This window comes from Aphidius gifuensis, linkage group LG5 (assembly GCF_014905175.1).
Source record: "Aphidius gifuensis isolate YNYX2018 linkage group LG5, ASM1490517v1, whole genome shotgun sequence".
Taxonomy (NCBI): Eukaryota; Metazoa; Arthropoda; class Insecta; order Hymenoptera; family Braconidae; genus Aphidius; species Aphidius gifuensis.
The window spans coordinates 9010688-9034564 of NC_057792.1; the positions used below are offsets into that span (position 1 = coordinate 9010688).

Consider the following 23877-nt stretch of genomic DNA (forward strand, 5'->3'; position numbering starts at 1 on the left):
TTTCAATGCTTAGCCATCTATTGACCATTAATTGACTTTAAAATCACATAGTCGAAAAGAATAAGTTTTTTTCTTACCTCCATAATTAAAAGAAGTACAAAATATTGTAAATTAAAGAAATTTCGTGAAAAAGTTTCATAGATACAATTGAAAAAATGTCGAGAAAGCTATTCATAGTTAAAGTCATGGTGTCATTCTCCCTGAAGTCATGTTGCAGTCACGTCGAGTCACTGCAGTCGTCACAGTTATTTGACTTTAGTTTTTAAAGTCATATTAAGCAGTATACAACTATTTGCCGTCATACGAAGACTTTTTATCTGATTAGGTTAGAGGCAAGATTACGATATCCGAGACACCCCATTTTTTTGTTGATTTCTTGTAGGAAATTTGCCCACGATTACGGGAAAAATATGGAAAAAATTCCTACGAATGCACAAAGTGCTTAAAAATCGAGTTGAAATATGGAAAAAAAGCTATGCATATGTACAGTAACTATACGATACGCAACGATACGTCACCGATAAATGTAACGTGTTGTCCCGTGTTGTCTCGGATATCCTAATATCCCCAGGTTATAGGGACAAATACTTGAATTAAACACTATTCTGTTTGTTTTATATGAATAGTGTCGTATGTGAAACGATAGATAATACGTTTCAAGGAGAAAACTTTTGAATATAAACGACACTACTATTTGTCACAAATACTATTATAATTGTTATAATACCAATATTGAGTTGGCGAAAAGTAAAAGATCAAAACTAGTAAGCTAAACATTCTAGGTTCGATCCCGGCGACTCATCGTGTTTGTGTGTGTTGGGTAGACTAGCCAACGTAGGTAGAGTGGGTATAATCAGAGCGGTGCCAATAGCGGGTTCAGGTCCGCCATATCCTGCTTTTTGTATGTAGTTGGTGACGTGTAGAGTGACGTCACTTCTTATAAATCAGTTATTGTCCCTAATAAACCATGTATTTCTTTGTAAGTTTTTTCTAGATAATAGGAGGGCATTTTCTCAGTGGAGTTTAACCATCAATAAAATAACCAATGCTCATAAGTCACGTCAACCTGAGATTCAACTGACTCTTGGCTGATGTTAAAAATTATAGATTCGTCAACCCTTGTCTGAGTGGAAAATATATATACGTACATATATATATAATATATATATATATATAATCGATACTATTTTAGAGTGCAGTAACGAAGACACTCTTGTAAACCCAAAAAGTACCATGGAACTTAAAGTGAACTTTCAATAATCAGATCTGTTCAAATAAATGAATATTCCAGTAGATATCATAATATCTAGAAAGTTAGTCAGATGTTCAATAGAATAACTGTATCATTGAACTAGTTGAAGAAATTAAAAATTAAAAGTCTAATAATTTCAAAATTTTTAAGTGATAATGAATTTTATATAATCATCATGCACGCACGAATTGAACACTTTTTTTACCTACTTTCGTCAAAATACATCACTCAGTAACGATTTGAATATGACCTGCCAATAAGACGTCAAATACAAATTTTTACTAGTGAAATTATGATTTCATTCTTATCTGCTTGTAATTTTCAATTCATTACCCAGCATTTATTTTTGACTATATATTTATTGGGTAAAAGAGTATCAAATTGAAGGGCACCTTCATACGCTCGTGAGGAATAACTATGCTATGTAACTCATAACACATTAGATGCGTTCTTTCACCTGCAGGTATTCCAACTTTTCATGACCACCCTTTATTTTTTTCCTTTCTTTTTTCGGCTTGCGTGGAATTCGAAGCACAACAGGGGCCCATGCAGAAATTATTACTTATTTGGATCTTCAAGATGGCGGACGTCAGTGCTTATCTAAATTGCTGGGCTGAATTGCCGCCGTCTTGAAGATCCGAATAAGTAATAATTTCTGCACGGGCCCCTGTTGTGCTTCGAATTCCACGCAATCCGAAAAAAGAAAGGAAAAGAATAGAGGAGGGTTATCAAAAGTGGGGATACCCGCAAGTGAAAGAACGCACCGTTTGACGCTTCTAGTTTTGTCGAGTAGAATAGTGATACTTCGAGGTCGTGGAGATAAATAAGGAGGGTAAGCTTCGGATTTTATCCAAAGCTTACACTCCTTATTCACTTCTATACATACATATATAAGGGGTAAACCGGGTCAGAGACGAGGTTATACTCCGAGTGTACCACCATTCTACTAGACAAAACTGAAACCGTCAATTCGTTATCAGTTACTTAAAACATTGATAAACTATAGACGGAAAAACGAAATGGACTGTCACATCATTCATTTTTTTGACTTTCCTTTTTCGTAAAATTTTTCATCAAAACTCATCCATATAAAGCAAACTTTCATCAACGATATAACAATATCCAATTTGGATTATAAAAATATTAAATCTTTTAAATTGTATATATCTGTTATTTTAAATTATCCATCAGATATTTATATTAAGTTTCAGGAGATAAAGTGAGAACCGTTTCGCATTTGGCTAGTTAACACAATGATCAGCGCCAAGTCATGATAATGAAACATTTCAATTTAGTATAATATGAAGAAACACATATCCATAAATAAATTTGTTTATATATCTCGTATGTTACAATTGAAAAAGAGGTGTATTTGTTAATTTGTTTGTTGCGTATTTTTTTACTATTCTGGCCAATTAAGGTCTTCGTTGATAAGCTCAAAAAAACGTTGATTGTGAATACTGAAAAATTTTCTGAGCTTTGTTACGACAATTGGACTTACACGAGGATGTCGCCTTCCTTTACTTTCTCTTAAACATTTTTCTGATGTTTCATTCCGAAGACAATAAAATCCTTTTGTATGATTAAAATAAAAATTATGCCTACCAATTTTTGGTTCAATACCAAGAAAGTTTTCAATTTTACGTAACTGAGGTACAGGATCTTCAATGAGTTGATCACCATTCACAACGAGTATTTGTTCACGTGAAAAAACTTCAAGCCATCGATGCATGTAGTTGTGATAAAGAGATATTGCTATTGGCCGATAAGACTCGTTGATGCTACCGTCTGCTCGTATGACAAGTTCTTCGAAGCTGCGACTTGATTGTGGTGGCCTTGGACTACCCTCGACCGTTATTGCTGTCGATGCTGTTGCAACGTGAGTACGTAATTGTGTATAATCAGAAATCGCTCTCGTCACTGGTTCACGAACAATTAAGAGAAGTTTGACACTTGCATTCATTGCTCTTATTCTTTCTGGTACCTTTTATCAATAACAACAACATTAATTATAATATGGATAATTTTTTGTTGCTACAATTCTAATTGATAAATTTTTATGTATCAAAATCATGAAGGTTTTCAAGACTCGAATCTATATATGCTTTTCTAAATAAGCCGTTGACAACTGTTTATACTGTAGAATTTTATTTACTTTTTTTTTTTTTAAATAACCAGTTCTATCGATGAATGAGCCTTAAAAAATGAGCCTATAAAGTTTTCAGCTAAATCGGTTAATACCTAGAGGTCAAGCAGGTCAAATATTTTTACTTCAAATAAATCCTGACCCAAATTGGATCACGCTATTTCTATAAAAAATGTGTTAGAGCTGGCTTGATCCGGAATGGACAAAAATAGAAGTAACAAATTTATTTCTCTCAGTTCTACAAATTGCCTGGTCACGATACCATCAGGCTTGCCGTATTGAATTTTCAAAAGAAATATTCGGGACCAATCCCCATCAGGACTTAATCATGTTAAAAGTGTTTGGATTCATTTATTCATTTTTCAAATATTTTTACCTTGATCAAGTTATGATCTGGCTCTGGGGGGCTATTCTCGAATGATGTGAGTCGACTCACTCACACGGAGCGAGGTCCGTGAAGGGATCTACTTAAGTAAGTATCTTTTTCTTAGCAACTGCTTTTCCTTGGACATTTTTTATTTATTTTATAAATAAAATACATGTAAATTTAATTTTTTAAAAATACAAATGTCCAAGGAAAAGCAGTTTATAAAAGATTAACTAGGAATTGAGGCTGCCAAAAAATTATGTTTCAAGGAAATAATTCCTTAGTCACATTAATTCCTTAGCTACATCTTTTTCTTAGCTACTGCTTTTCCTTGGACATATTTTTTTTTTTCAATTAAAAATACTTGTATTTTATTTATTCAATATATAAAAATGTCCAAGGACAAGCAGTATATAGCTAAGGAAAATAATTTAATAGGTAATATTATAAAATTTAATATATTATATTGTTTTCGTTTTAAAGATATATATGTTTGCGTTATTTAGAACTAAAGATAAATAAATAAAAAAAAACAAAATTTGTGTATTATTAATAAACACTTACTTTGAAATAAAAAAAATGTGATTATCATATTCATAATTAGGTAAAAAACTTTCCAAAATTTAATCAATTATAATGCTGATTTTACAATATTACCTACACTGAAATTGATTATTAGGCACTCCCAGAAAAGTTTTCCAGTAATTTTCTACTAAATTTACAATCAACATTACTGGTAAATTACCGGAAAATTACCGGAAATAAACCAGTTATGTAAACTGGAAATACATGGTTATCTGGGAATTAATGTAAGAAAATTTTGAAAGTAAAAAAACAACCGTTTAATTTGTTTAAGAAAGCTGAACAAAGGCAAGAAACAAAAAAAAAAAAAAAAAATTATCAATAAACTTCTATTATTTTTTATTTATATATTTAAAAATAAATTTTTATTGAATAATATTAAATAATTAATACATTTTCACTTAATCAAAATTATTTTGTTACAAAAACTTTTTAGCAATTATTATATAATATTATTTTAAATATTAATGATTCTTATGATTATAAAAAATCATTTTAAATATTAATAATTTTTACAACTTCAGCAATATTTTTAATATTAATAATTATTTTAATAATTATTTTATTCATCATTTAATCATTATTTTATTGGGTTATATGGCACGTAAGCGAAATTTTCTAAGTCCAAACTTGGACTTAGAAAATTTAATAAAAATAATTAATTAAAAATATTCTAAGTCCAAAAAAATAAAAAAATTAATGTTTTAAAAAATCTGAGGACGTTGGGGGACTTGGTGAGATGTTTCAGGACTTTGAGGAATATTGAGGTCTGCTTTTGAATTTTTTAAGAACGATTGATGAACTGACAAGATATAGATATAAACAATCGAGGAACTCATGGGAACTCAGGGGGACTGATATGAACGATTGAGGAACTTTGAGGGTTTATAAAGACGTTGAAGACGAGTAAAAATTTCATCTCGGGTTGAGCGACGAACTGAGATCCGTTCACGGAGGACTGGGAGGCTATTCTCGAATTTATACGAGTCGACTCGTTCACACGGATCGAGGTCCGTGAACGGATCTCAGATCTCTACTCAAGGCAAGATCCGTCCACGAAGATCCGTGTGAACGAGTCGACTCGTATGAATTCGAGAATAGCCCAGGTAGGAGTTCTCGGGCTTGAACAACTGTGCCAGGCTTGTGCGAGGGTCGTGTATCGAGCCTGGGGAGCACAGGCTTGACACAAGCTTGTGCCCATTGTTTTCCCCGGCCTCACACGAGCCTCGTTAACACAGGCTTGACACAAGACTGTCCCCGTTGTCTTAAACCGGCCTCACACAGGTCTCAATAATTCAAGCCGGTGTCAAGCCTGTGTTAACGAGGCTCGTGTGAGGCCGGGGAAAACAAAAAACAGTTCGTATGAGAGTAGCCAGTCCGTCGACGAATCTAAATATCCGTCTCTCAGACAATTTGATTTGAGCGCGAGACAATTGCTTGTATTTTTTATTTTGGTTTATTGTTTATGGAATTGTTTTTTGGATGAGGATAGATAAAAATAAATAAAAATACAACAATTGAAATAAACAAGCAACAATAAACCAAAATAAAAAATACAAGCAATTGTCTCGCGCTCAAATCAAATTGTATGAGAGACGGATATTTATATTCGTGGACGGACTGGCTACTCTCATACGAAGGGTCCTCTGTGAACGGATCTCAGTTCGTCGCTCAAGTAGATCCGTACACGGACCTCGCTCCATGTGAGTGAGTCGACTCACATCATTCGAGAATCAGGCTATTTCTGTTCCTTAAATAGAGATAGCCTTACGATATCCTGATCGAGCCTGGACCAGTGCTCAGACTATCATAAAGAAATTTTTACTGGTGATACTTCTGAAAAACTTTGAATGTTAGCTTTCACACTTTTTATTTTTTAAAAACATCCCAGGTAGAAATCAGTCTCGAGGATGGAGGCTCAGAGCCGGATCGACGTCAGCGGCAAGCTCTCTTCTATGTCGGAATGTTACGCTATTCGACGTCGAAACAAGGCTAAAACGAGACTGAAACGAGTTAAAAATGAAAAAAGATGTAAAAAAAAATTAAAATTAATATTTCTTTGTTTATTTATTATAGCTTCATCATAGATAATAACAAAACTAATGATTATAATTAATTGAATAACAAATTAAGGTTGCTTATAAATAATTAAATCGTCACTCAATTTTTTTCTTTTTTTAGCTCACTAGTGTTGTTGACGGCCGCAAGCGGCCGTTTTCGTTGATCAACTGTCGATGATATGACAAAAAACAATTAATGAAATTTTTTATACAAAAAAAAAAAGGATTCAAAATAATTTGTGTTACCGGTATAAGACTTAGTAAATTTTAACTCGAGAAAAACGAAAAAAAAAAAAAAAATAACTTAAAAATGATCATATACAGATGCATGCCTTTTACATTGAATATTTTGTACTACTAAAATCAGAATTTGATCCTAAATAACAATAACAAATTGTAAATTTAAATTCTGGAGTAAACTATTTTTTTTTGAATAATCTTAAAGTACGAATTCTGCTTTTATTGATTCAAATGAGCTCACGGCTTTCTTTTCGAGAAGAAATTATTAATACAAATTAACCTACGACTTTTCTTTTAAGAAAATGAACAAATCATTTGATAATATTTTTTTTCGAGGTGCCATGTAATTGTTGATAAACAATTGCATGACACCTCCAAAAAATAATCCTTTACAAATAATTATTTTTTTATATTTGAAGAAAAAAACGTGGGCTTATAATAGCAGAGTCGGAAAAAAATATAAAAAATTGTTTATTAATGATCCCATGTCACCTCGAACACCTGTTAATATTAATTAATAAATATTGTTGAATAATTTTATTTTTCATTTTTGAAAAGAAAGTCGTGAGCTTAATCTAAACCAATAAATGCAGATTGCAGGGTTCATACTTCAATAATGATTTGAAAAAAAAAATTGGTTACTTCAAAATTTTAGTTAACAAATTAACAAAACTTTGTTATTGTTAGTTATGTACAAATTTCGATTTCATTAATACAGCAAAAATATAAAACAAAAAAATAAATATTTAAAGTGATTTTCTTTTTTTTTTTTTTTGTGAGTGGTGAGTATGTAAATGACAACCAATGAAATGACTGGAAGCAGCGTTATTCATCAACTTTTTATAAAAGGATTATTCAAATAAAATAAATCTCAATTTTTTTCAATTTTTTCTGATGTCGTTTTTTTGAGATAATTAATGTCAAAGTTGACAACTTTTATACGCGAGAATAAGACTATAAGTTGATATACCATACATTTTTATTTTTAACGAGTTCGTTTTTCACTAAAAAATCTTCGAATTACGATCAAATTGTAGTGCTCGGCAAGACGAATACGATAAAAAAATTTGAATTTTTTCTGACGTTGATTTTTAAAGATATTTAATGTTAAATTTTAAAATTTTCGTTTTTCTCGCAACGAGAAGACATGAGAGAATTGCGATCCGGCAACACTGCTCTCTTCTCCTTGTTTACTTTTCACTTGCCGAGCGGGGTGTTATACACCAACGTGACATACGCAATGATGCGCTGTAGTAATGGTGGTATATAAAAAAATACAGTGTCTCACGATTTCCATTTTGCTTGCTGGAATTAGGGCTGGACACGAGATCAATACCAGTATCGGTATCGTCTCGTATCGTCTCGGTTTTCGAGACCATACCGAGACGATATCACGTTGATAAACACCGAGTAGTGATGCCGCGATATGACGATATGACGATACGATATAGAGGTGACGATATATCCGATATATCGTCCATATCGACGATATGACATTAATTTTTTCATAATATTTAACAAATTTTATTAAAAACGAGTCGGCCGTGTTCGGCTTCGCCGAACTTGGTTGTATATTTATTTTTGATTCTTCAAAAAATTAAAAACAAAAGAAATAGGTATGTAGAAAAAATTCAATTTCTACATTCTGATAATCCGGACAACATTAGGAACCAATGCATTTTTTTATTTCCTTTCTTCTCGATAAAATATATTGTTTCATCAAAAAAAACCCAGGAGATGATGGAAAAATTCAACTTCGACATCCTGGTGAACCGAAAACCAACATTACAAACTAAAGCAATATTTTTTAATCTCTTCTTTCTGAAAAAATATATTTAATAATAAAAAAAACCCTGAAGATAATTGGGGAAATCATTTTGACTTCCTGGTGATCGTAAAAAGTAACCTGGGTGATTTTTTCGTAGACTTGAACCCTCCCGAGCTCAAACTAAATATCTATGTTGAATTTCATGTAAATCGGACCAATACACTGAGAAAAAAAAACCACAAAATTATTTGGCCAGAGCACAACAAACAAAATAAAATATTGAAATCTATCGTGTCGCTTTTTTGTTGTGCTGCAACAAAGATTCTATCGTTAAAAACAAAAATTTGTTTAGTGCTACAACAAATTTTTATTGTATCGTTGAACAAATTTTATTTAACTGCACAACAATTTTTACTAATCCAATAATATTTGTTGTGTTTGCTTAATAATATTTGTTCGGCTGCTCAATAAATATTGTCCAGTTTCAAGGCAAATATTACCGTGCTGCACAACAATTTGATTTTCGAGATTTATCGGTAGACTCGGTCTTGTTCGTGTGCCTCGGTATATCACATGGCATTGTATGGAATTTTCTAAGTCAGCCTAAGTTGTTTGAGATCAGCTTTGGTGTGACTGACGTTTTAAAAATAAATTAATTAATCCCAAGATGTCAAGTTTTAATAACATTTTAATCAGTGAATTATAAACTAAAATATTTAGCAACTAGATAAATAACCAAACTTGATATTTAACAAATCACATCAACAATAAAGTATGAAATTATATGAAAATGACAAACACATAACCTGCATCTGTCATTTTAATGCAGAATTTTTATTTTAATCTTTAATAATTATAAATATGAAAAATAAATCAAAGCATGGTGAATTAATTTGTTCATTATGTTTTCCTTCTTCTTTTTAATTATCATAATGAAAATTTATTTCGTAATTTTGAAAAAAAAAAATTTAATTTGGTTTTAGAATTTTTGTTATGGGGAATAATAAAAATTATTAAACTAAATACAAAAATTGTTGTATGTTCAACAGTTTTTGTTTGGAGCATAACAAATTTTGTTGTATGTCTATTAATTTTTGTTTGGAGCATGACAAATTTTGTTAAACAGCACGGTAATTATTACTCTGCCAGATGAACAAAAACTGTACTACCGGCAGAACAAATATTATAGAGTTTCAACTTCGCCTCTACTTTGTTGTGCGGCACGACAATTTTTGTCCTGTTTTCTCAACAATATTTGTCGTTTTTTTTTCTCCGTGTAGTTTGTGTAAAACTGCGTTTCCAAGGATCCGGCCATCTCTTTTTATTATATAGATTATAAATTTCAATTATAAAATAAAATAAATTCAAAGAACTAAACGGAGGGTTCTTTTTTCACTTTTTTTGAAGAAAAAAAAACCATTTCATTAAAAAAAACAACACTTCGCCTATTTAAAAAAAATATATAAATCTAGAATGGTTTAAAAATTAATACCAAGAGGTCTTGAATGTAAAACAACCCAATAACTCATGTCGAAAAGTTGAAGAAAAAAAAAAAAATGAGACATTGACAGAAGAGTTTATTCAAGATAATGACCTTAAAAAAACCGTTAGAAAAAAAATAAAAATCATTTGTATCTGCAACATTTCAGAGTTTATTTGTTGACAAAATAATTTTTCAAGGAAAAAAAAAAAAACAGAAACCGTGTTTAAACAGCAGGGTATTCACAACCACAGTATACAAAAATATATGAAAAAAAGATAAGACAGCATTGTTTGGAAATATTTTAATGGGCCTTCCTGTCGGAAAACCAATTTGCAACTGAGATTCCATTAAAGTTTCTCAATTCTATCTTTTTGGGAACTTTGTATTTGCCCGAAAATATATTGGTGATCATTGAAAATATTTTTAAAAATCCAGATGCTGAAGGAGACATGGTAGAAATAATAAAATACATATACATATACATTAGGGTGGTTCTTATTTGGGTGATGGCAAAATTTTCATCGTGCCGCCCCCTAATATCGTTGAAAAAAAATCAAAAAAATTTTTGGGCTATATAAGAAATTTTTATTTTTATCCTAGCCACCCCCTGTAAGAGGGTGAAGTTTCCCGTTTAAAATACATGGGGTTTTCTTACTTGGACGTAAGAATCGATCTAAAAGCGTCAATTATGCATGGAAAAAATCTTTCATTATATTAAATCATCGAGAATGAAGTCTTTTCAATATAATATGAGTGTTATAACATTATATTTCATATATTTGATGAAAAAAAATTCTAAATAAAAAAATCTATGGGTCATTACACGTAAATTTATGAAATGGGTCATTTTTTTACACACGTTTCATGTATTACAAATTATAAGTTATAAAAGACTACAAATATTGAATTTTCAAATTCGATTGCATGATGTGTATAAACCATGGAGTTGAATAAGAATTGTAAGCTTTGCCTTTTTACTGTGTTGAAGCATAGGCTGTCGCTGAAGCCTAAAATTTCGGAGTAAGTCAGTTCGAAAACTGCCAGCTGCAGCGCTGACATCAGCTCTGCACCAAAAAAAAAGACAGAACGAAATATTCTTATTCACTTTAGCCTGTACATCTATGTTTGAATACCTCCTTGGGCTATTAAGGTGCAGTTTAATTATTAATATGGATTAATTGATCGAAATATCCAATAACATCTTATTTTTTCTTATTTTTCAATAAAATTAAAGGTCATCTTATAACTCAAATTGTTCAAGGGATGTCATTTCTTGCGAATCTTTTTATAAGTTTTTTAAGTTAAAACAAAAATTTTAATTTTAAGGGATTTTCTTTTTCTCCGAATATGAGAATGCTTCGAAATTTATACAGTAAATTATTGAAGTACTAATACATTCTATGTAATTTTTTGGTAATTGTTTGGATGCTTGTTATTTTTTTATTAATTATCAAAGTTGGCAACTTTTACCATAGGCTATTAGGGATAATGCGACTTTTGTAAAAAAAAAGTCCATTAAAATAGCAATATCTCTAATCGACAATATGACAATGTAAAAAAAAAACTATCGGGTTATAAAATGAGACAAGACAAAACGTATGGACATAAAATAAAAGAGGTTTGGAGCTTAGTTTTTTTACAATTAATAATTCAAGTAAAAAAAAATAGGTTTTGATCAGGAATTATTGAGACATCACTAGAGACCTTTTGTGGATGACTTAGAAACACAGTATTTCTATGAGTGCGAAAAAGACAAAAAACAGAAGAAAACTGTTGCCTTACTCTTCGATTTAAAAAATCGGCAGAACCTCTTAACGTGCTTTCAATTACACCCTTTTCAAGAATTAAATAGACAAATAAATCAATTAAATATTATCCAAAAGTTCCTTTCAAATACATTAATTCATTCTACTATTAATACATTCTAGTCTAAATTAATTCCACAGCAAAATATTCTATAATCGATTGAAATATTTGAGGCTAATGGCTGAGGAATTAATTTAGACTACGAATTATTTTATTTAGTCACATCCATTCCTTAGATACATTTGCCAATAGTTTTTTTTATAAATTATCAATGGAAAATGTTGCTAAGAAAAGAATGTAATCGAATAAATTAATGCGTAGTCTGAATTAATTTCTCGGCCATTTCCCACAATAATTTCAATTTATTTTAAAAAATATGGCTACGAAATTAATCTAGACTGTTAATTAATTTATTTGTGGCTTTATTCTTTCCATAGATACATTTGCCATAATTAATTAATTAAAAAAATATTTGCAAACGTTGCCGAGAAAAAGATGTAACCAAATAAGTTAATTTATAATATAATTGAACTCTACAGCCATTTGACACGATAATTTCAATTTAATATAGAAAAAATTGCTGTGAAATTAATCTAGACTACGATGTAATTTATTTGGTTACATCCTCTCCTTAGGAACATTTGCTGATAGCTTTTTCATTAATTAATCATGTAAAAATAACAGAAGGGTGTAATAAATAATAAATTAATCCAAAGCCTAGATTAACTTTACAGCAATTTTTCCTATATTAAGTTAAAATTATTGGATCAAACGGCTATGGACTTAATTTAGATTATAAATCAATTTATTCTTTCTTCGTTTTCATATTGATAAAAGATTTTTAGAAGTTGATCGATAAATCGATAGTGATATCAATTACAAAAGAGGTTTGAAAACAGTGACGGAGTTGAGAGCCGTCAATGCTGCTGCTAAACGAGCTGTTTGCCTGTTTGATGAATACAATTCAATAATAACACAAAATGAAGATCAAAAGCGATTTGTCATACAGATTGTGTCAGAATACCGTTTCCTGATGCAAAAAGTGACTGTCCATTTTATTGGTGATGATTGGAAAATTCGCTCATTAGCATTAGACTTTATTCCTTCTCAAGGACAACACTCTGGAAAAGTGACTGTCCATTTTATTGGTGATGATTGGAAAATTCGCTCATTAGCATTAGACTTTATTCCTTCTCAAGGACAACACTCTGGAAAAGACATGGCAAAAATGTTTTTTAATTGCCTCAAAAAATATAGTATTTTAGACAAAGTCCGAGGCATCACGATGGACAATGCATCAGCCAACACTACTTTTATGGCTGAATTAGCATCTATAATGCAAGATGCTGGTTATAATTTTGACAATATAAATCAACATTTTAGGTGCTTTGCACATATTTTAAATCTCGGAGTCCAAGACATCATGAAATTTATGAAATGCCAAAATACACAGAGTGATGAGTCTTTAGAAGATGTACAATTTTTTACTCATCTTGGAAATCAAGATAATAATGACAGTGATGAGGACGAATTAAATGACAATGAAGAATTTCTAACAGAAAATGAGCCAAATATTGATATCTATAATGCTTTAAGTCCATCAATGGCTATTCAAAAATTAAGGAAAACCTTTATCAAAATTCGGAGATCTGAACAAAAACAAAATCAGTTGAAAGAATCCTGTAACCTTGCATCCGTCAAATATATTAAACCAATTTTAGATGTTTGTACGAGATGGAATACTACTCATGATATGATCGAGGTTGGATTAAGATTAAAAAAAGGCTTGAATACACTTTGATCGAGTAAGCCAGCTGATTGGCAATATCTTTCATTAAAGGAAGAAGAGTGAAATATCCTTACTAAAATTCATGCCTATTTAAAACATTTTAAAGATGTATCCAAAGTTTTAGGAGGGCAAAAATATGTCACGTTGCCACTGGTAGTAGTTGCATTTAACTTGCTCATTGACAAAATTGAAAAAATTCTTAAGTCACTTGATGAAAATCATGACAGAACAAATGTTGATGAGCTGTTAATTTTAGCATTTCAAGCAGCAAGAGACAAAATGTTAAAACATTATTTTAAAACGAACTGGATATATTGTATTGTATTAATTTTGGATCCTCGTCATAAAGTTGAAACATTCGAGGCAACTTCATGGGGTCGTGATTTAAAATCATCTTCTATTGACCAATTTGATAAACTTTTCAAAGAATATTGTAAATCCAGTGAGGCTGAAAAAAGCGAACCTTTAATTATCGACACTCAAAACGAACCAGCTATGTTTGAAGATGATGCAATTGACATGATGTCAATTTACGAAAATATTTCAACTGTAAAAAATGTCAAAGCTGAATATGATGACTACTTGGCCATGAAAAGAGCAGGAAAAGATCAAGATATTCTGCAATGGTGGAGAGACCATGAAAAAAGCTTCCCCAAACTTGCTTGTATGGCCAGGAACTTATTATCAATCATGGCGACTTCAGTACCATCAGAAAGATTATTTTCTCTCGCTGGTTTGGTCCTTACAAAAACAAGAAGCTCTATGAATGATGAGTCAATAAGGGCATTGCTTTGTTCAAATTCTTGGACGTCATCTGACGTCTTTGAATACATCAGAAAATAATTTTTAATAATTAAATTTTTGTCTTTTTAGTGGACTCTCTTTTGTTTTTTTTTATTTAAAATAAATCATTAAAAATCTATGTTGATATAAAAATAATTTTTTTTTAATACCTGAAATTTATATCCTATGTAAACCGATACCGAGACGAGACTTAAAAAAATTTTTTTTGTCGATACTTTCCCGATACCAAGACGAGACGATATTACGTTTAACAATACCGAGACGATACCGAGACGATATTGGAAAATTTTAAATTTTTCGATACCGAGACGATATTTGGCCAAATATCGTCTCGGTATCGTATCGTGCCAGCCCTAGCTGGAATAGTGTTGGTGCCTATCTGTTTACACACACACTACGATTTTTACGGCAAAAGCGTAACAAAATTTTTAAAGAGGGGCCACAAAATAAACGTAGTGGTATACGAGTCCTCCAAGCCTAAATAATAGTACGACTATGTCCCTTGTAAGCAACCTTAAGTTGATTCTTAGGTATTTTTGTTATTTAACCCGATTCAACTTCGTTTCGATGTCTCTTCGTTGAACATTTTTATTTTTAAAAATAAATAACATGTATTTTTAAAAATAAATAACATGTATTTCATTAAATAAATAAATAAAAATACCAAGCACAAGCAGTAGCTAAGGACGAGCAGTAACCTTAGCTTCATCTTTTCTTTAGCTACTGATTTTCCTTGGTATTTTATTCAATTATTTAACAAATAAAATTGATACAATTTATTTTAATAAATGAAAATACCAAGGAAAAGCAGTAGCTAAGGAAAAGATGTACCTAAGAAATTCCCTGGTGGAAATATTTCTTCGAATTTTAACGAATTTTTACGAAATTGACCCATTCGAGAAAATAGTTTCAGAGTTATCTCTGAATGTTTCTCCAAGTTTTTTTGAGCTTCAGAGAAGTTGGACTATTAGTAGAAATAATTTATAGATTTTCTTCGAACATTTTTCGGAATTCATTTAGCTCTTTAAAGAAGCTTCTTCGATTGTTTGCGGACTTTAGAAGAACTATTCTCAAAAATTTGTAAAAAGTTCGTTAAAATCCGTAGCAAGTTTGTTGAAGTTCGTGGAAAGTTCGTTGAAATTCGTAGGAAGCTCGTTGAAATTCAAAGAAATATTTCCACTCTGAATTATTTGGAAAAAAACCTTAAAATATCTCTTGAAGCTCAGACAAATGATTAAGAGTTCGAAGAAACCTTTCGAAGATATTTTATTGAATATAATATTGAAAATTTTCAAAACTCCGGCAAATGCGGTTATTTTAATTACGGAACTGTACGGTTGTTTTTAAATATTTATTTGAATATAAATAGTGTACACAATAATAACAATGATAACATTTGAACCTAACTTCAATATAACATGTATATATTTTTATGCATATATATATATATTGGTTTCTTTTCTAGTTGTAATTTAATTTCTAAAAAAATTTAAAAAAGTTAACAGTTATCTTATTTTTTTACGTAGATCAAAAATTTTCACTATTTTTATTTTTTTTATTTTATTTTTACTATTTGAATAAAAGTTCGTAAAAAAAAAAAAAACCGACTTACCGATCGAAATATATTTTTTGATGAGTGCATGCGTACAAACTTTTTATTTAGAAGAAATTGTTGTAAATAATAAATCGGTGTTTGTTTGGACACTCGATAACTTTTGAATAAATAAACGCAAAAAAATTATGTTGCATTCAAAAAATTCTTTATAAAAATTGCCACAGCCAAGGATATGATAGAAATTCCAAGTCCAACTTTTTAAAGACTGTTTATTCATTACAAAGTTCGTGATGACACATATTATCATAAACAATCGTCTCACAATTGAAAATAGGTAGTTTCAAAATTTTCAAATATAGCCTTGGCTGTAGAGATTTTGATGGGGAAAATTTTAAGAATAAATAGAACTCTGTGAGATAATTTTTAAAAAAGTTATGGAGTGCCTAAAAAACCCAAATTCTGATATTTAGTTAATCAACAAATTTCTAGCAACAATAAAAAAAAAAAATCTTAATCTTGTAGAGCTTTTAAAAAAAACCATCCTGGCAAAAAATTTCATCCATGATTTGTTCTTAGTTTTTTTAATATTTCGAATTTAAAATTTTTTTATTATCTATTTTTGTCAACAATTACTTGACTAATAATCAATAAGAAGATATAAACATTATTTATTTTTTGCGACTGATTTCAATACGTATGGCTTCGCCTCCGTAATAATAATTTCAAATTTTTTTCCACTTTTTTTATTTTTAACTCGGTTTAGCTTGGTTTTAGCTTCGTTTCGACATCGAATAGCGTAACATTCCGACATAGAATAGAGCTCGCCGCCAACGTCGATCTGAGCGTAAAGCTCGGAAATTAGCCTCAATCGATGTCGATTCGAGGTTGAATTTATATCTGGAATGTTGTTGTATCTTCTTCTTATAAATTTTCTGTGAGGGGAGTCAGAAAAGTGTAATAAAAGAAATTATTTGTAGAAGATAGAACTTTCTGCTTTTTTGTTATTCGTAAAAAATACCATTTCTACCTTTTCAGGGATTCGAGTATGTCAAATTATCAAAATGATGGTTCAAAATTTTAAAAACAGTTTTTCAATTCAGTAAAAAGACTGCTATTACATTGAAAAATTAATAAAAAACAAGTGTTAATTGAATGCGAAAACCAATTGCGCTCTAGATGTTAACCAATTTAGCTGAAAATTTCACAAGCTCATTTTTAGGCTTATTTCACAAGAGAACCGATTATTTAAAAAAAAATAAAAATAAATAAAATTTGAATCCACATAATACACATGCATATACAATATATTTGCATGGATTTGCAAAGATATGCACGTATATTATACATGACACATATGTATATTATGCATGTGTGAAATCCTTCTAATTTTGCTCCCGATAGACTACTGGCTAACCGTCTGATTAGCCAAACTACTGGGTCAATTTTTGGTAAGTGCCTAATGCTTGATAATGATTGGTTGGCTTTTGGGTGTTTGTTCTGTATCGGGAACAAAATTGTAAAGATTTCAAGACAAAAATTTTAATGCAAAATCTATTCCTAGAATAGTGCAACTCAGATGGCGCATTGTTCCTAGGGTCCCTTGAAGAGAGTGAGGCCAGTCTTTACACACAGAGGTAGCTCAAAATGATGGCCTGATAAAGTTGATTGAATCCAGTCAGCACCTTGTGTTTTAGTGTAACAATATTATCATTCTAAAGTTATAACGTGTATGACCCATATTTAATCCATATTGTTAATTTGAATTCAAAGAGGAACCATTTGCAGCAAGACCAGTCACGCGCTCTAATCAGCAATTGATGGCAAAATGACCTGACTCTCTTTTTAAGGGACTCTAATCGTGCCTATTCCAGAGGAGAGATTTTGCCTCGAAATTTTTACTTCAAAATTTTTATAATTTCGCCCCCACTAGAGGGCGAACGCGCAACATCTATGCTTAGCATTTTTGTGATAAAAAAAATACAGTACGTTCTTACCTCTGGTGTTACAAAATAACTTGGACTTTTTTCAATAGTAAGTTGTCCTTTTGAAGAATATGGCATTTTTCTTCTATACCATTCAAGTCCTTTTTCATAGTTTTCATCTCGATCAAAAAAATGTACTTCACCAGCAGCCTTTTGTATTTGTGGATGTAAGAATAACATTTCTAAAAGTGCACGTGTACCACATTTCCTAACACCAATAATTATTGCTTGTGGTAAGTATCTATTTGTTAATGAAAAATGTGCTGTATTCGATATCATTACTGGCGACTGGTCGATTTGTTGTTGAGTTTCATCCCTATCATTAACTGTTTCATCCATTGTTCCAATAACTGTTGTTGTATGAAGACTATAAACAGCACTGTCATATAGTATATGAAATGTTAGAAAGAGTGATAATAATGCAATCGTTAAAAATGCAGCAGCTATTTTCGGACGGGATACACCAACTACCAAAATGCAATCTGATGTATCGTTCTCAGCTGGCATTATAGAAGTGCAGTCCACCCACCTAGAAACAAACTGTACACAACTGGATTAATTAAAAAGTTTTTTTTTATTGGTATTTTTTTGCTGAAAATGGGAAATGATATGTTTCATAATTATTAAATTGTGTAAAGAGATCAGTAATAGACCGATGACTACATAAGAAGTGACGAACATCCGATGAGCCAACACTATCTGATCATCGATACATTCAATTCGAACTGACGACAACGAAAGGCGCGCAGTGCTTCTATAACCATGCGAAGTCAACCGGCCTGCGTTAGAGGCGGGATTGGGGACAAGGACACTCCGAGTGAAATCAAGGATGCGGTGACATTCTTGAGAGACGCAATGGTCAAAGCGAATTCAAACAACTGTCCCACGAACGTGATAAAAAATAGATTGAACAAGGTACTTAAGATCGGAAGACATAATGGTGGACAGCGATATACAGCTCTACCGATAGAATTTGAGCAATGTGTAAAGACGGCTATACAGGACTCCTGGAGAAAATGCTATGGAGAAATCGCTAGTGTGCCGGGCGCAGCAGAGCTTAATTATATTGCCACCATGGCGGATACCTGGACTGAACCACGACAGGTGGGATACCGTGATTGGTTAGTTAGGTCAATAAAGTTGAATGAGCAGGGAATAGGTTTGAACCCTACGAGAGCCCGAGGGTCGATGAGGTGTCCCCGATTTAGATCCAAAAAGAACTGCACCATACACTTTTACCACTAAGTAAAACTTTCAGAGTGTAGGATATATACCGAGACAGTGGCACGAGACGAAGGAAGTGTTCATACCCAAACTAGGTGGGGCTGATAAAGACCAACCCAGAGCGTATCGACCGATGAGTCTTACTTCTTACATGCTCCGGCGCTGGAGCGTCTTGAAAATAAGTTTGAAAATCGAAACACAGATTAGGAAACCTGTGCATGGTCTACAATTCACCTACCAACCAGTCGGCTGCACTTTAAAGGTTTGTGGGTAAGCTGGAGGGCGCTAAAGATAGACAAGAACTAGAGGTGCGCATATTCATGAGCAGGCCCTATCCAGACCCTGATAGAAGTCGTTCATAGAACGGCAGAGATGCATGGAGTAGGTTACAAGGTAGGTTAGAAAGTGGATCAAAAATATGCTCTGTGACTGGATGATATGCGTAGAAAGAGGAGAAGAGATGCTAAGAGTCATCGTGAACGGTGGTTGCCCGGTTGGTAGTCTTGAACTACCAGGGTTTTCCCAAACAACGGATATGCGAACTTGCAGTCGTGATACAGGCAGGGGACGCGAGTACGGTTTGAAACAGATCTAGGATTGCACTAGGCATAGTGAGAAAGTGGCATGAAGGCCTGACGGTCAATCTAGCCAGAAAAAGTTGGCAGGGTGAAGGAAATCGAAATTCTAAGGTGAAACAGTTGCACCCTTAATCTCTTAATAAAACTCCTGAGGGAAATACTTTGCGATGGATAGTTTAGACGCAGTTTTTTCTGAAGTAATTTGTGGAAACATTTGTTAGCTGAGTACTTACGTCAGTTTTATGTTCGTGCTGAATGGAACACTCACACTTGTTGAAATTTAAGACATTGTTTTGTTTGTTGACTGATGTGAAGCCACGTACCAAGTGGCTTTTAGCAAGAACTATTGAAACTCATCCTGGGAATGATGGACTTCCAAGAGTTGTCACTCTCAAAACTGCAACATCAAATTTCAATCGCCCAGCTGTTAAACTGTGTGTTCTTCCACTTAATGCTTATGGTCTTTATTCGTTGACGTTTTACGTGAACGGGGGGGGGGGAAACTTAGGTTCGTAATGTTACTCGGTAGATCACGTCTAATGAATTAGAATGAGTACTGGGTAACCTAAATGAGTAATCATGCAGACTAGAGGACCTTCCAAAGGATAGTTAATTTCAAACGATCCCTTTATTCGATTGTTTATTAATAATGTTTAATAAATTTTTCAATGCAAACGCCTTATTTTTTTTCAATGTAAAAATTTAAATCTATTATCTCCCGAGCAGACATGTTTTTTGGATCACGTGTTGTCAATTTTTTTCACGAAATCTTTTCCTACAATCGCGAACAATCTTTCAGGAAATAAGAAAAAATAAGTTTTTTTAAGAAGTATACGGAAAAAAAATTTCTGGAGAATGCCACTATACTTCTGATGACTACAACTATACAAAGTTGTGGTACAAGTTGTATTACAACAGTAACCATACTGTTGTAACTGAACCTATTACAGTTGCATTCTCCAGAAAAATTTTTTCGTTTATGCATCCACAATCAAGACATTAGGTTTTTTTCAAGACGTCTTGTTTTAAAATTAAGAACAATTGTTCATAACCAGAGCCGGGAAGTTCGTCTGTTATTTCAGCTTGCCGTAAATACCATGGCAACATGGTGAAATATAGTTTAAAAAAAAGACGATCTGAACCTCGTACATGAAAAAAATGGCCTTATTATTTTTGGCCTCTTAAAAATGGCCCTTCAAAATGGCCTTATATTTTTGGCCTCTTAAAAATGGCCTCAAAAAATAGCCTAATTTTTTTTTTTGGCTTTTTAAAAATGGCTTTAAAAAATGGCCTCATGTTTTTGGCCTCTTTTGGCCATTTTTTGAGGCCATTTTTAAGAGGCCAAAAAAAATAAGGCCATTTCTTAAGAGGCCAAAAATATAAGGCCATTTTAAAGGGCCGTTTTAAGAGGCCAAAAAAAATAAGGCCATTTTTTGAGGCCATTTCTTCCATGTACGAGGTTCAGATCGTCTTTTTTTTAAACTATATTTCACCATGTTGCCATGGTATTTACGGCAAGCTGAAATAACAGACGAACTTCCCGGCTCTGTTCATAACATAAAAAAAAGACTTTTGTTAAGAATTATGCTTTTACGATTGAGACCTTTTTACGATTTGCTTCAAGAAGTCTTTTCGTTATTACAAGAATAATTTGTCTGTTTTCGACACCAATTTAGTTTCAATTCAATTTAGTCTCGATCGAAGTGGACCCAGGTTCAAGAAATATTTTATCTTTTAACAAGAAGTTTTCTATTTCCAATAAAACTTTTTTTTTCTTTTAATTCTAAAAAATTCCAAGAACAAAAATTTAATCACACAGAATTTTATTTATGCAATGCTAGATTTTGAGTGATGCCACTAAGGATCTATCGATGTAGTGCGTGGCAACCCGTCACATAGAAAGGTTGAGTATTATATCCCTTGGTTGAAAAAAACCAGAAACTTAGACAAAATAAAGAAGTTCCCCCACCGAGAATTGAACCCGGGTCTTTTGCTTACCGGGCAAACGCCTTGACCTCTAGACCACAAGGCTTCTGATTTTTTCTAAGTTTCATAAAGTTAACTCCAACGTCCTTCTATTCGTCAATTCATTTTCTGTGATATAGTTAACACAATAAGATAAATATTCAGTTCATACTTACGAAACATCGATGGGAGGATCCGGAAACCACTCTCGGCAAGGCCTCACATTGGTGGACATTCGTAGTCTCGTTATTATCTTTACATTTTTATTGATCCTGAAACAATAAAAAAAAGAGTGAATTTCGATACAAGAGAGTTTGGAAATTTATTTGGAACAAGTAGGGCCTTTGGATATTCCGATTTATCATATGTACTGATTTTTGATACCGTGTCTTGATTTGGTCCTGATTTAAAAAAAAAAAACTGTAATTGTCCTGATTTTTTGTGAAATTGAGATAAGAAGGTTTTTTTAACAACCCGTTATCAGGAGACCCGGTAGGGTCTTGCCTCAATTTTAGAACGAAAAAAATATATAGAACGAACGCGAACTCTCTACCGGGTATAAGTATTTTAAGTTTGTGCTCTGTGACGTCATAATTTCTAATTTATCAATTTGCAGTCTAACTATTGGCCAAAAAAAAAAAATAAAAATAGTTTTACTATATATATCGATGACCCTCTTTCTAATAAGCCTACTTTCGATTTTTTCCAATAACTAATAAAAAAGATATCAACATCAGTAAAAGCCGAAAACAAAAACTTATTAAAAAATAAATTTCTCAGCTAAATGTCCTCGTTGCCCCCACTCTCGAGACGTTTCATGTCGTACATACGGATATGTGCATGTATGAATAGTTATCGATTTTTTTCTTGTCCGTGTGTGTGCTTGTCCTTTTTTTTTTTAATTCTCCCTTAGCTACATATAAGTATATATATATATACATGTTTCAATTTTCGATTTATTTATATGCAAGAAGATTTGTTATTTCTTATATATAATTAATATCGTTATTATTTCATCATTCACGGTTAAATGAAAATATGTAGAAGAATTATACAGGTGCGTGAACCTAGCCTGCATAAGTCCTAGAAAAATTATCTAGAATATACTCATCAGAAGCGTCTTAATTTGTACCATTTTGAACCGCAATTGTTTTGATTTGTACCTTAAAATTAAAGAGTGGAGAAAGGGTTAAAACCGATTTTTTTTCTAGATGACTCAGGGGGAAAAAAAATTGCTACAGACGCAGAATAATTTGTACTAAAGCCCTGAATTTGTACCTCAAAAATAACAACAAAAAAAAAAAATTATTTACTCCAAAACGTTAATTAACAATTAAATATCTGCTTTAATTATTGAGGTACACATTCCGTTCTAGCTCACGTTCTACTCTTTAAAATAAAAAATAAATTATTTAAAAATATTTTTGAGGCACCATGCGATTGTTAATGAAAATTTTTAATCATCAATTGCATGGTGCCTTTAAAAATCAATATTTTCAAATAATTTTTTTTTGTTTTAAAGAGCAGACGTTAAGCTAATTTGTACCTCAATAATAATAATCAAAAAACATGTTACTCCAAAATTTAAATTCACAATACTTCGTTATTATTATTGAGGGTACAAAATTAGCCCACGTTCTGCTCTTTAAAATAAAGTAAAAATTATTCAAAAATATTAGTTTTTAAAGGCGCCATGCAATTGTTAATCAAACATTTTTATTAACAATTGCATGGTGGCTCCAAAATTCAATATTTTAAAATAATTTATTTTTTATTTTAAAGATCAAACGTGAGCTAACTTGTACCGTCAAGCCCTGAAATAAATATTTCTCTGCCATTACTCCGGCTTTCTTCGGCATTACTCCGTTTTTGGCCCATTTCCGGAGAAATTACTCCGGCATGAGATTAATGTCGGAAAAATTAATCTGCCACGATTTTTTTTGCTGGAATAATTTCCCCGCCATCAATCTCTTGCCGGAATAATTTCTCCGCCATCAACCTCATGCTGGAGTAATTTCTCCGGAAATAGGCCAAAAACGGAGAAATGCCGGAATAATGCTGGAGTAATATTTCCACCAGGGAGAGCAGAATTTGTACCTCAATAATTAAAGCAGATATTTAATTGTTAATTAACATTTTTGAGTAAATAATTTTTTTTTGTTATTTTTAAGATACTAATTCCTTGCTTAGTGGTACAAATTAGTACAAATTATTACAAAGTGGTATAAATCAAGACGCTTCTGATGAGTATTCTAGATAATTTTTCTAGGACTTAT

General features: G+C 31.9%; 1 protein-coding gene across 2 annotated transcripts in view; it reads right to left on the minus strand.

Annotated features, from left to right (window-relative positions):
• Positions 1-937: 937 nt before the first annotated feature.
• Positions 938-23877, minus strand: part of LOC122857525 (heparan sulfate glucosamine 3-O-sulfotransferase 5) — a 41444-nt gene continuing 18504 nt past the window's right edge. The window contains exons 2-5 of one of the 2 annotated variants that reach the window (XM_044159731.1): positions 21778-21873; positions 19870-20033; positions 17847-18374; positions 938-3236 (exon numbers count right to left, since the gene is read on the minus strand). In XM_044159731.1, coding sequence (XP_044015666.1) covers positions 2655-3236; positions 17847-18341 — 1077 coding nt within the window. In that variant the 5' untranslated portion in view covers positions 18342-18374; positions 19870-20033; positions 21778-21873 and the 3' untranslated portion in view covers positions 938-2654. Of the gene's footprint in view, positions 3237-17846; positions 18375-19869; positions 20034-21773; positions 21874-23877 lie in introns of both variants that reach the window. The other variant, XM_044159732.1, reaches the window with a different exon arrangement.